The sequence below is a fragment of the Cinclus cinclus genome, chromosome 1, assembly GCF_963662255.1.
Source record: "Cinclus cinclus chromosome 1, bCinCin1.1, whole genome shotgun sequence".
NCBI lineage: Eukaryota > Metazoa > Chordata > Aves > Passeriformes > Cinclidae > Cinclus > Cinclus cinclus.
The window spans coordinates 138,715,305-138,728,623 of record NC_085046.1 but is presented as its reverse complement, the minus strand read 5'-3'; the positions used below and the strand labels follow the sequence as shown (position 1 = coordinate 138,728,623).

General features: G+C 39.6%; 1 protein-coding gene across 1 annotated transcript in view; it reads left to right on the top strand.

Annotated features, from left to right (window-relative positions):
- ENPP2 (ectonucleotide pyrophosphatase/phosphodiesterase 2) overlaps positions 1-12,545 on the top strand; it is a 55,794-nt gene extending 43,249 nt beyond the window's left edge. Inside the window, exons 19-25 of the mRNA XM_062503700.1 lie at positions 232-280; positions 2,662-2,798; positions 3,254-3,389; positions 4,174-4,251; positions 6,781-6,913; positions 7,465-7,621; positions 12,375-12,545. Of these exons, the coding sequence (XP_062359684.1) occupies positions 232-280; positions 2,662-2,798; positions 3,254-3,389; positions 4,174-4,251; positions 6,781-6,913; positions 7,465-7,621; positions 12,375-12,545 (861 nt within the window). The remainder of the gene's footprint in view (positions 1-231; positions 281-2,661; positions 2,799-3,253; positions 3,390-4,173; positions 4,252-6,780; positions 6,914-7,464; positions 7,622-12,374) is intronic.
- The last annotated feature ends 774 nt before the right edge of the window (positions 12,546-13,319 follow it).

Below are 13,319 nucleotides of genomic sequence, written 5' to 3'. Positions count from 1 at the left end.
TAGCCATTTTATTTGTTTTCAGAGGGTTTGATCTATAAGAATTCCTCAGGTCCTTTCTGTGAAGTCTTTGTGCCCCCTTGGAAAAATTATGGGTTTTGTTTGTAAAAGAGGAGACAAGAAAATCCTCACTGTCTTGTAGCACTAGTTTTGTTTTGTTAGATGCTAGTAAAACGAGATAGCAGAGTGCTCTGGTGGTCCTAATCTTGTTCTTTTTTTCCCTTTCTCGAGAAGAACAAGTTGGATGAACTCAACAAGCGGTTTCATGTCAAGGGAACAGAAGGTAAGAGCCTGGTGCTTCAGTTAATGAAAGCTGATTTCATTTTCTTTTGTAAATTACTTCGCATCATAATACCAGAGCAACTCCTGGTGTGGTTTAGTTAATGTGTAGTAAAGTGTCTTCGAGTAGCTGTCAAAGTAGCTCACAGACATAAATGAGATTTGTGGGCAAGATGGAGTGCCTCTCACTTGAGAAAGTACACACTACCTTTTGCTAAACCAAGACTAAAGTATTGTTCGAAGTGATGCAAGTTTTAACTCTTCAATATCATCACCTCTAGGAGTTTTAAGCTCAGATGTGAAGGCAAAGACAAGAGGAAAGAAGAGGGTGCATGAGGCAGTAATCTGTTCAGCTACAGGCTGTAAATGGGGAAGAAACCAGATTGTAATTGTGGGCTGGGTTTTACCATAGTTATACCAGCTTAGGTTTCACCTAGAAAGGATGCTACAGCTGCTTTGACAATCCCTGACTAAGTCCTTATGCTTTGCTAGTAGGGTGCAGGCTACACAGCAAAACAAATGCTCAGACTGCTCAGTACTATTCTGTTCTTCTTTAGTGTTCAAGTCAATGTTACTCCCAGGAGAAAGCATTCCCAGCTCTCCTGGGCACTAGTTCCTGCTGTGTGCCAGCACTGACTTCTGCTTGACTGCACTTTCAGCTGCATCAGGGCTGTGGTCCAGGGTAAAGTGGAGCAATAGGAGCAGAGGAGAGGGGATAGGAACTGCTTTTCTGAGTAGCACTGCTGACTGAAAGGCTCACCAAAGCAGAGTTTTCCTTCTCACAGTGATGATGAGTTCAGCGTAACAATTCACAGCATTTCCCTTACGATAACAATTGTCCAAATTAGCAAATTCTGAAGCTTTCAGTTTAGACACAGATTTTGAGGTACCTCAGATTGCACTGTTCAGATGATTAAGGTGATTTGTTTTAATTCCCTTAGGAAGGTATTTTCAGTTTCTCTGTTTTGAACAGGCAATGCAGCCTCTCCTTTAGTTTCTAAAGGTGGCTTTATTCCTTTCTTTGTGAATGAAAATGCCTTTCTGCAGCTTTTATCTTGTTAAACTAATTTTCCCAATTAATGAAGAGCTATTCCTCACAGTGGCAATTTATGGCATCAGGAAAAAACACCTTCACTGTTGTAGTTCAAATCTCAACATTTTTATTTTGGTTTCTGGTTTTCATTCTTCTTCACTGTAGTAATATAAAAATAGTATTTTTGGTGCATTTTTAAGATGTAAACATTTAAACCAATTGCACTTGCTCATTTGTCAACCCTCTTTTAAATGGCATGATGTGTTCTTATTTAAACAAGCAGTTCTGCTTCATGCAAGTTTTGTTTTACTTCATGGTGCACTTTACCACACAGTGCAGTGTTGTTATTCACGGGCAGAAGAAAAAGATTACTTCAGCTTCTCTCGAATAAAGCAAGTTTATCATCTTTGTCCTTAGACTAGCCCTTTCCTACTTTTTTCCTTGTGCCCTATAAAAACATCCTCTGTTTGTACTCAAGCACTAATAAAACATGCCCTTTTCTTTCAGGTTAAATGCCTATCTGGGATCTGTGTTAGGCCACTTTCCTTGTTTCCGTGTTTTAATTTCCAAAAGCAAGCCAAGAGTGGTTGCCAAAAGGTTATCAGATTCAATGGACTGTACAGGACAATGCAAGATTATCCAGGAAATTTATTTTTCTTCTCTCTCTTTCAATGTTTCTGTCTTTTTATAAGCAAACTTGTGAGAGTTATCTAAGGACATTTAACCATATCACCAAGATAGAAGGGCTGTTTTTACAGAGCTGGAGGCGTCTTTTTGTAGCCAAAGTTAGGAAAAGGTTCTTTTCTTAGTTTGTTTCTTGACAAAAAATAGCAAATCTGTATTCAGAACAAATCAGTCAAGTGGGAAAAAACTACTCTTTGCGTGACCACTTTTGCTTCCCTTTTGGGGAAGTCTTTACAGAAAACATAGGAAGGAGTGAGAGCCCACTGAAGAGTGGCAGAACTGATAGACTGGGGACTGATTTAAAGCAGTGAAAAGAAAGTGCTTATCACCTCATGTGTGACTGAGATGTGGACACAAAGATCATAAGATTTTCCAGTTTTTGGAAAAACACCCTTTCCACTTTGTGACACAAAAAAGCTTTCAAGCGTAGAAGGGACTTTTAATCCCAAAGGGTGTTTGTGAGCCTGGAATGAGGATTGAAGCCAGAGCAGTTGAAGAGTTGTTTTTCTTTCTCTGTCGAAAGATTTCCTTAGGAGTTATTTGGGGTCAGTATCCCATTAATGATCACTGAAAAATCAACATCTAATGGAAAGCCAAACCCCCCCCTTCTATTTTTATCCTTAAGGTTTTCAGTAATAAAGGTAAATGTAATTTCTTTTGATCTTTAGAGAAGCATCTTTTATATGGGCGCCCTGCAGTACTGTACCGCACAAAATACAATATCTTACATCACCACGACTTTGAAAGTGGCTACAGTGAAACATTCCTGATGCCTCTCTGGACATCCTACACTATTTCCAAACAGGTTAGTGTTCTCTCTGCTCTTGAAATGTGCTTTAAAAACTTGGGGTAATTGTTTCTTGGTATCTATGTTCTTAAAGTCCTAAAATTTCCCTTCCCCACAAAAAATTATGTCAAGTACCACTGTAAACAATGCCCAAATTATTTTATTTCCTTCACAAGAGACAAATTTTAAGGTGGAAGAGCTGTATGTTTCTTCTCCTGTTTTAATTTTAAGTTTTGTTCAATGGGGGTTTGTTTTATTATGAGCAACTTCATTTGAATTATCTCTCATGGGGATTTCTGCTCCCTGAAGATGGGGCTGTGCAGCAGTGCAGGAGCAGATTTGGCTGTACAGCCAAGTGGTTTATTTTACTGTACTCAAGGCCTTCTGGGTAGTCTGTCAACTATATGATCTAGTTACTTTTATCTGTAAAAGCTGAAATTACATTTTTGTTGTCTCCATGTTCCTCAATGCAGGCAGAGGTATCAGGTGTCCCAGAACACCTGGCCAGCTGTGTGAGGCCTGACCTCCGCATTTCTCCAGGGAACAGCCAGAGCTGCGCTGCCTACAGAGGCGACAAACAGCTCTCCTATGGATTCCTTTTCCCTCCTCGTAAGTTTGGACAACTTTTTTGGTACCTTGGGATTTTGTAATTTTCTTGGTTTTTTAGGAGAAAACCTTTGGTATGCACATACTCCAGGCAAGCCCCATCAGATATAAACAGAATAATTTTGATTTAAAACATCAGTAAGATAAACATATTTTTAATTTAGAAATCCAAATTAGTCTCTTGCATGCTGTAAAAGTTTCTACCATCCTATAGAAATAGTGATAGTAAAAAAAACTGTATAAACAAGCACCCTCCATTCTCCTGATGCACTTGCTTTGCTTCAGTATTGGATCAATGATCTTCTGGGATTAGTAAATGTTGAAGGGGCACAACTGTCTGACAGTTGTGGACTTCATTGCTCCACCTTCCTCACTCAGTGGCTGAAGTATTTCATGGTAGATTTCTGAAATGGAATTACTGGTGCAGAGGCTCACACAGAAATAGAAAATTCCACACTCCTCTCCCAAGAAATTGTTGGTGTCTTTTATAAAAGCCTGCAGAGCTCTCTGCCTTTTAAGACAGTAAAAATGGATAGCCTATATGAAAATATTTTGAACTGATTGACTATTGAAGCAAAGAAAAAATTCTTTCTTTCCATCCTCAGCTGTCACATTAAAGACAAATTCTGTGTATGTAATGTACACTTTTGAATATAGCATTCGGATTGCTGTTTAGATTATGGTATCCCCTTTGGTTAATCTCTGAAGCCATTTTCAAAACATTTTTATATTCTCTGAAATTGTCATCTTTCATCTTAATAATATTTTTCTGTGTCCTTGTTTGCAGAATTAAGTTCTTCTGCAGAAGCCAAATACGATGCTTTTCTAATAACGAATATCATTCCAATGTATCCTGCCTTCAAAAGTAAGTGCTCTTTCCATGACTATATTTCTCTTTACCAGCAAGCTTTGTTTTTTTTTTCCTTACTTTGTGTTGGATTATGGAATGAATTGATAAGAGAAGTTTAGAACATAAAGTTCAGTTACCTGTAGCCAGCAGCGAACACCTGTGGGCACCTGTAGAGTGCTAGGTATGGGCAGGCAAAACACCACAAGAAAGGCTCAAATTTTAAGAAGGGTTTATTTTCCTATGTGCTGGACTAACGTAAGGGCACAGCTGTAAATCTGCAGTTGTGTCTTATGCCATACTAATTCACTTTCTGTAAGACCATTCAGATTCTCTTGTCTGTAGCCTAAGCTAGTGCAGAACATACTTAGGCAACAACTGGAGCATGAGAGCGTGCACAAGCCTGGGAGTTCAGGGACAAGTGATTACATTTTATTTTTCTCTCCATACCCTTAGAGGGAGACTGAACATACTTATTACCTAAAAAGAAAAAAGAAGAGAAAAACAATTTATGGAAAATGAAGGATGACTTAAACCTGTCTAAAACTTTCAGTGCTGCAGGGTTATATTACTAACATTTCTTTTGTCTGCATATCCCTTTTCTCTCTAGTCTTGCCAAGAGGTAGGAAAACTTTCAGGCTGTTCTGGTGGCATTTTTGGCTTGGCAGGGATTGACAAGCCTTGGAAGAATCTCAAGAGCCTGTTGTGAGATTTCCAATTCAGATTTTAGACCAGAGAGGTTTGGATAAACATCAAAGCCTATGGGAGCCTCTTTCTCTTTAACCAGAAAAGAGTTATTTTAACTGAAAAACCTCTGTGTAGGACTAAGTGGTGATGTTTGCTGGAAATTTGAGCAAAAGCACTTGACTGATTAAAGACTGAAAAATTATTGGGAATTTCCCACTCCTGAATCACTTCATAAAAATGCTCTTAATGCTAATATTAATCTAAGTATTTGGCTGAAATGCTGATCACAAGGAGAACAGCCCACCTCTAGCAGCTCATTTTGTCTAGTGGTATTCTTCATCACATGTGGGTGAAGGATTCCTTTCAAAAAAATTCTGGTACTAAATGTAATTCCTGGGGAATTTCAAACCGCTCCATGTGTGCAGGTTGCAATGCTGAGAGCCAAGTATAAGCTCATTATATGGATCTTTTTCCATAGCAGGTTAAATAGGAGGTGACAGTGTGATGCTGCACTGGCTTTGTGGTAGTGCCGGCTGCAGAGGCCTCCTCCTCTGCCTTGTGTTTATTATTCATTGTCCTGTCCCATCCCCACTGGCAATAATTCACTGTCCACCTTTTCCATAGTGAGACTGTCTTAAGCAGCTCCTGCTTTGCTGGAGCTCCAAAAATGATACCCCTGGGCTGGCCCCTCACTGCCCTGGTGTTGCTCTGTATGTGGTTGCAGTGGCAAGTGGAGCTGGCATCTGATTTAGATACAAAAGTCAAGACAGTGTGGCAAGAAGGAATCTTTCCTGTTTTGACAGTTTTTATTGTTAAGGCATATGCACTGGAGAAGTGGTATTGCCAAGTGATTAGGCTGAGGTTCTTGTTAGATTACTGCTGGTAGAAGAACCCTGGCTATTAACCCCAGCTGGGACTGCATGTGGACTGAGCAGTCTTAGAACAAGGTGTACAAGGGGGCTTTCTAAGGCTTTGTCACCAGCTCCAGAGAACCATGGACTTAATGGTCTGAGCTGGCAAGACAAATGTTAAACTCTTACAAGTCTGAGAAGTTTTGTTTACCCACACTTTTGTTAGTCAAAATAAAAAGGAAAAAGAACTAAAATAATTATATCACTGGAAGTTTCAGTGTGTTCCATCTCTGCAAGAATCTTAACGTGTTGAGGAGGACATGGTAGGAAAAAGTGTATCATGCTCTTCCCAAAGGTCGCTGTAATGACATGACTTTGGTCATCCTTGATGGCACCTAGTTTAAAAGTTAAATATTGTGTATCAAAGCAGAATTTAACTGAATGAATATGACCCTTGTATTTCTCTTTCTTTTAAAATATTTGATTTTTGCTTTTAATTACAGTACTGTATCCTTTGTAAGATTAATAAAAACCCCCAAAACACACCACCCCAGCAAAGTTCCCTGTAAGCAGATAACAGGGTTATCTGGTTAAAGAGTTATCAAAAACCTGTGAATAGCAGTTTCTGTAACTTGGTGAAGAAACAGCACAATCTCTGTGCAAAGCCTATGGCAATGCCAGCCTGGGAGTGGTACCATGTATTTCCTTTATCACTGGTTGGGGAAAAAATCAACAGAGAACAAAGAAGTCTGAATAAGCTTTATCGACAAAACTGAATGAAGCTGCAGTAGCTCTGTAATGCTGTCATATGAATAATATCCCCTGGATTTTTATACTCAGGAAGAAAAAAAAGTATACTCTTGACATGCTTCGACTTATCCAAATGTTGGTGTGTTGTGGGGTTGTTGTTTGGCTGGGCTTTTTCTGTTTGTTTTGGGTTTTGGGATTTTTAAAATTACTTTTAATTGATTGGTTGGTTTGGTTTGTTGTTTTTTTTTTTCCCCCACAGAGGTATGGAACTATTTCCAAAGGGTTTTAGTGAAGAGATATGCCACTGAACGAAATGGAGTCAATGTTATAAGTGGACCAATCTTTGACTACGACTATGATGGCTTACATGACACACCTGACAAAATAAAACAGTAAGTGTTTGTCTTTAAATTGGTTTGCTGTTGTTTCTCTTAATGATGACTTTATCTTAAACAATTAATTACCTGCACATTATTTAATTTTTTGTGAGGAGACATAATTTTCTAGCTCTATACCCATGTAGGTAGGACAGTGACAAAAATAAGGAAATGACAATTCAACAGTTAACTGTTCACCTTGACTTTGAAATTGTTTTCATCCTCAAGCCGAAGTTGAATTTGGTTCTACACAGTCTATTGTCTCTAAAATGTCCAGAACTTAAGAGCTGTGCTATTTGAGTTACATGCTCAAGTCTTTTGTTAATTTGCTAATGCGTTCTCTCTGTGTCTCTGAACTGAAGAAGCCTTTCAGCACTGCATGAGGTATTTCTGTAGCACAGTGTGAGCTAATTGGATGCTCATTTTCAATAGTGTTCAGGAATCAAACACATCTCAACAACGTATGTGTGTTCTCACACGTAGGAGAGGAAAGACCATGTTGTTTGTGTAACCTTCTTCCAAACAAGTTCATCCTTTGTGGATAAATATTTACTTTATTCCCCCAGGTTTGTGGAAGGCAGTGCAATCCCTGTTCCAACACATTACTATGCCATCATAACCAGCTGTTTAGACTTCACTCAGCCAGCCGACAAGTGTGATGGACCACTCTCTGTTCTCTCCTACATCCTTCCCCACCGGCCTGACAACGACGAGAGCTGCAATGTAAGTTTGGTTGCACTACTGCATCCCTGTGATAAGCATGTCCCTGGGACATGTGAAAACCCATTACTATTAGAAGCAAATGTTCACTAATATCATGAATGGGAAGCACAGGGTAGTGCCTCTGTGAAGTGTCATTAGCTCATTAGACAAAAGCACTCCTCCATGATAGCAGGAAAAAAATGGAACTATTACTGCACCTAAAATTGCCTGGAAGAAGTGACATACAGTAGCTTGACAATATTGTTTTTTGCCTGTAGGATTCTACATTTTGTCAGTGTTACTTCAGAGCAGACTGGGGGGAGGCTGTATGCATGAACATACCGTGCTGGCAGCCAGCCTGATGTTTTTATGGAGGTCAGTTTCCATTTGCAGGTACAATGCAATCCGTCTGCTACGACAGTCTGGGTACATCAGTCAGCATGATTACATCCAACCCACACGGCATTAAAAGTATATGCTATAAGCTGCCAAGGGCAGAATGCCAATTCTTGCTGTTTCCAGAACACCTTGATTCAAGGGAAAAGTTTGGCTTATTTTTACAAAGATGGCCAAACACCCTACTGGTTTCTTTTCTGTCTTCCATTAGGATGCAAGATCCTTTAAGAATCATGATGAAGGCTTTGGTCTGGTCAGCTCTGCAGAAAGTGCACACTTGGCAGCTGATTGTGTGACAGGAGGGTATTGGGTCCCCTGTGGGCTCTGGCACTCTGTGAGGACAGCAGAGCTCCCAGGCAGCTGTATCTAGACTTGTCCTTCCGCCTGAACTTGTTCCCCCATTACACAGCTGTGCAGATTCCTGCACACAGACACTTCACTATAGACTGCCAGGAGACTGTTTCCTGAATGTATGCATTAATGTTATGAATTTTGTATTGGCAAAAAAGTTGAGACTCCTATTCCAGCTACAGGCAGAAATAGTCATTCCAATTCTGTACACAATTCACCTGGAGCACTGTTTCTTTCTCACTCATCAAACGACCGTTTCCTGAATGAACGCATTAATGTAAATTTTGTATTGGCAAAAAAAAATAAGACTCCTATTCCAGCTACAGGCAGAAATACTCATTCCAACTGTGAGCACAACTGACCTTTAACACTGTTTCTTCTTCATTCATCAAACACTACTTGCTTTCAGAGCCTGCTTTTTAAACCCATGCTTTTGGAGCAGTATCCCTCTTTCTTAAGCAGGTCTGGCATTCCCCTGTTTGGATCTCAACTGTTTTGGGCAGAGATGTCTTCCACAGAAGTCTCAGAAAGTCATACATATATTGCATTGTGGCTTTTTCTTGGACTGCTTTGTTCTGAATCAAGATCCAGTTAGTGATCTAGAAATTACTATTTTGGCAGTTATTAGTCTCTCTGCCCTTGTTACTCTGCCTGTATGAAATTTTATGACAAATTTATTTTTTCCTCCTTATACTGCGTAATTCTTAATTCTTTTAAACTGCTGAAATGTTTTTTATGAGCTCTTTACAATAATGTCTCTTTCAGTCTTTAATTTCTTATATTTCAAAACAGGCTTCTTTTCTCTGTTGTTTGTGCTACTTGTAAATACATACAGTGTAAGTGTTTACAGTTTGAGAGAAACTTCAGTGCTTCTGCAAGGTCATTAGCAGATATTGGTCCATGCCTTTTATGTAGCAAAGAATCACTCCAAAGTATTTAAATGTTGCTCTTGAATGAAAATACAATAATGCAAATTTTTGCCACTGAAATCTCTCATCAGCCTTACTTTCACACATGATGTTCCATCTTATTTGTTCAAAGAAGTGGTTGTGTAAAATCTCACCATACTTCATGGATGAAATGCATGGGATAACATAGGAATCTTGCCTTAACCTCTCCACCATTTTCTTTTAAGATTTGAAGAAATACTAGCTTTCCCTCTGCTCTGCTCTAGCTGTACACATATTCTTCTCACACAGCTGTTGAAGAGCACCACTACTCTTCTCAACTGAATTTGTTCCTTTTCTGAACTGTGTTTATTCATGGTGAGGTTATGTCCATTTATTTATATGTCAACATTTTTTATGTCTTAAATAGTCCTTCTCTGGGATTTACCCTAGAGATGATTTATGATGATTCTCAAGGCAAATAACTTCTCTCTATTCATGGAAGACCCAGGATCTTTTTTCTCTTGTAAGAGCGGATGTTGGTAGACTTCCTATGCATCTCATCCTATCCAATATTTTTTTTCACCTGGATCATGAATGAGATTAAGTACTACAGTTTAGATCTCAAAATGAAAGTGGTTTTCTTTCCACTGGACATAACTCCTCTGATACTACCTATAATTTGCTTTTGCCAAAGCTGTGTTATAATGGTGACTCACATTCGTGAATAACTGGTACACTCAGGTCCTTCTCTTCTGTCAGTCTATTTGGATAACCCAGTTTCTTGCTATCCTGGGAACTCCTGCATCTGCATCCTCCACTGTGTTATTGCAGTCTTCCTTGCACTGACAGGAGTTCCCAACTGTTGGGGTTTTTGCTAGCCTTGGCAAAGACCTTGGCACCAGAAGCGAGTGTGAAAACATTACAAAAAATCCTTTCTAAGACCAACGTTGAAGGAACTTTAGAAACTACTAGAAAATTCCTCCAGGCCATTGTTTTCTCTTTCAGCAAAACATTTACATTTATTTTCATAAGTGAGTTCCTCACCCACCTGTCAAAATGCATCACGTTCAGCTTTCCAATTGATACTCAGAGATTCTTGTGCAGAATATCTGGTATTTTTTCCACTGGATTTTGGGTTAGCTTCCTAATTGATCACCTATTCCTATTTATCTCCACGTTTTCAATTGTTACTCTTACCTTCTAAAACTCTTCTTATATTTGAGGTGAGACTAAGGATTAAAGCTGGAGAAAATGGTCATTTTAAATGTGTACACTTCATTAGTTGTTATGTGGTAATGTAATACTGTGTTAGTTGATCTCTATATTTAAAATCCTTGCTGCTGGGCCTGAGTCTTCATGGGCCAGTTGTGGACTGGGAAAAAAAAATGCAGATCAGTTGATTGATTTTCTGGAGTCAATGCAAATGCTGTCTTCCTGAACTAGGTTAAACAAGCCTCCCTATCCTGTGATTTATTCATGTGGTGGATCTTTTGCAAACTGGTTGTATTTAAAAAAAGGTGAGCTTTGTTGCTCACTTGTAGCTTACTTTTGAACTCTGTAAATTTCCTGCTCAGAAGAAAGGCTTGAAAAAAGCAACAGTGTCACAGTGGCTGCATTTGCACTAGCAACCTCGTTGAGGCACGTTTGCAGACTTCTGATTGCAGGCTGAAGGCTGAGCAGGGGCTTCCCATGGCCACATGCTGCCAGATGGCATCCCTGGAGCATGGCACTGCAGGCAAAGGGGAGTGAGCAGGACACACTCCCTCCTCCACTCTTAATTTGCATCTTTCTTTTCTTCTTCCAGACCTGGTTTTGGTCATCAGGTTATTAGTGATATGGACAGGAAAGCTGGTTTGAGGCTGAGAGCTTTGAACCAAACAGGTGCTGACTGGGTCATGGATGTTTGCTTTAGAGCAGCCAGCTGTGATCTGTCTGGGACTTTGTGTCCTCTGTGCAAACGATCACGCTTGCCCTCCTAGCTTTTTTTTGGGCAATCCACTGCCTGGTCTGTAGCTCAACTGCTGCACTGGATAGGCTCTGGCATTGCTGGAGTTTAGTCTTGATCCATGAGAGGATCATATTGTAGGAGGACATTGCTGAGACAGTCAGGAAACGGTTCATTTCCAAGAATAGGCCCAGAAATAGATTTTTATCAGCAAAATTTCCAAGTCACACACATGAAGTCTAAATACCCGAGATAAAACCCACCATTTCTTTCTTCCCTACCAGTGGTGCAGAGGTACCAGCCAAAGGGGCAAAAGTCCTGTTTGCTTGGTCCTTTTCCCACGTCTGCTCCCCATTGTGCCATCCTCAGGCCTGGGTGCAATGCTCTTGGCACAGGCTGCTGGGCTGTTCAAGGCACACAAAGAGCCAGTCACTGCAGTGTCTTGCAGGGCTAATTTTCTGACGTGTTCACAAGTTACCTTCGTTTGCGGATGACTCCAACATGTGCTGGTGCTGACACAAGGCAGCTATCCCCTAAGAGAATACAACCTGACCCAAATCATTCTGGCAGCATAAACTTCCTGTTTATTTTTTTTCTTTGCATCGGGAAATGCTTGCTGAAATTCCTCTTTCTATCAGTAAATAATATGTATGTTACAAGAGTTTTTAGGTACCTATATAAACCATTGTCCCAACTGTGTAATGAATTGTAAAGTTCCTCTAAAAGTAAAATGGAAAGATTGAAATATTACTGGGTTAGATGATGTGATGGTCAATTGAGAATAATGTGTAGGCATAGAAATGGAAGCCAGACAGCCTAGAGTTTTGGCTTTGGTAATTCAAAAGTGATTAATATGGAGTTCTTTCTGTGAAATAAAAAAACATGGAGTGACCAGTGGATCTTCTAAAAACTTCTTCTGAAACACCTGCAACTCGAGGGTGGCATTTTCTGGATGATTATGGTCTTTGTGTCAACCTCATCTTAAAATGGGTACTGAAATAAAACTGTAGGATTTATCTTGCATGTTAAATGTCAAATTTATTTTCTTGGAACTCATTTACCTTATTCATTTTTTTAATAAGGTACAGAGATTCTTCAAATCTGGAACAGATGTGCAGACAAGTTGCATTTGCTTTTGGAGATGATTTTTGACAAGACTTGTTGTAAAACTTGTGGTTTTTTTTTTTCCCAGAGCTCAGAGGATGAATCAAAGTGGGTTGAAGACCTTCTTAAGATGCACACTGCACGCGTCCGTGACATTGAACAGCTCACTAGCTTGGATTTCTTCCGAAAGACCAGTCGCAGCTACACAGAAATCCTCTCCCTAAAGACATACCTGCATACGTTTGAAAGTGAAATTTAGCTTTCTAACCTTACTCAGTGCATCCTTTTATCAACTGGTGTATATTTTTATATTGTTTTTATATTTATTAATTTGAAGCCAGGACATTAAAAATATTAGTATTTTAATCCTGTATCAAATCTTAAACATTAAACCTTTGTGTCATTTGTTTTGTTTCTCTAATGTTTAATATAGGTATGTCTCTTGGTTGATTTAGTAGTGCTTGTAATACTGCATTTTGAGTCCTTACTCTGAGCTTTTAAGTGGTGCTGCAAGGTTTGATGTGTGCATCAAGGAAATATTAATTTCTCATGCTCCTTTACCACAATTGTAGTTCTGTACTGTGTATCAAAATACTGAACATGTAAAATTACACTCATTTACTGATAACTGTGTGACAGACATATTTAAACACTATAGACAAATAGCATCTTAAATATAATAAACCACACATTCAGTTTTTTTAATGTGTTTTGATTTCTTTTCACAGGGATGTTCATAGGAGCTTGCAGGCAGCTGAGTGCTGACAGATCTCTTACTGGGTAGAGCCCTTCTCAAGAGCTTAGGTTTGCTGGTAAGAGGACTGCCAGGGGCTCAGGTGCCCTGCCCTGGTACTCAACAATGATACCAGAAAATAGACACTCACAGCAGTTGTTACTGGTCAGGTTTTGCTACAGGGGGAGACCTGGGAGGGGAGGATGCTTGCTCTCATGAGCTAGCAGGGGTACCCCATCCCTGAGGCCACTTGGCCCTGCTCCAGAGCCGTGGAAAGGATTCAAGGTGATAACATCTGTT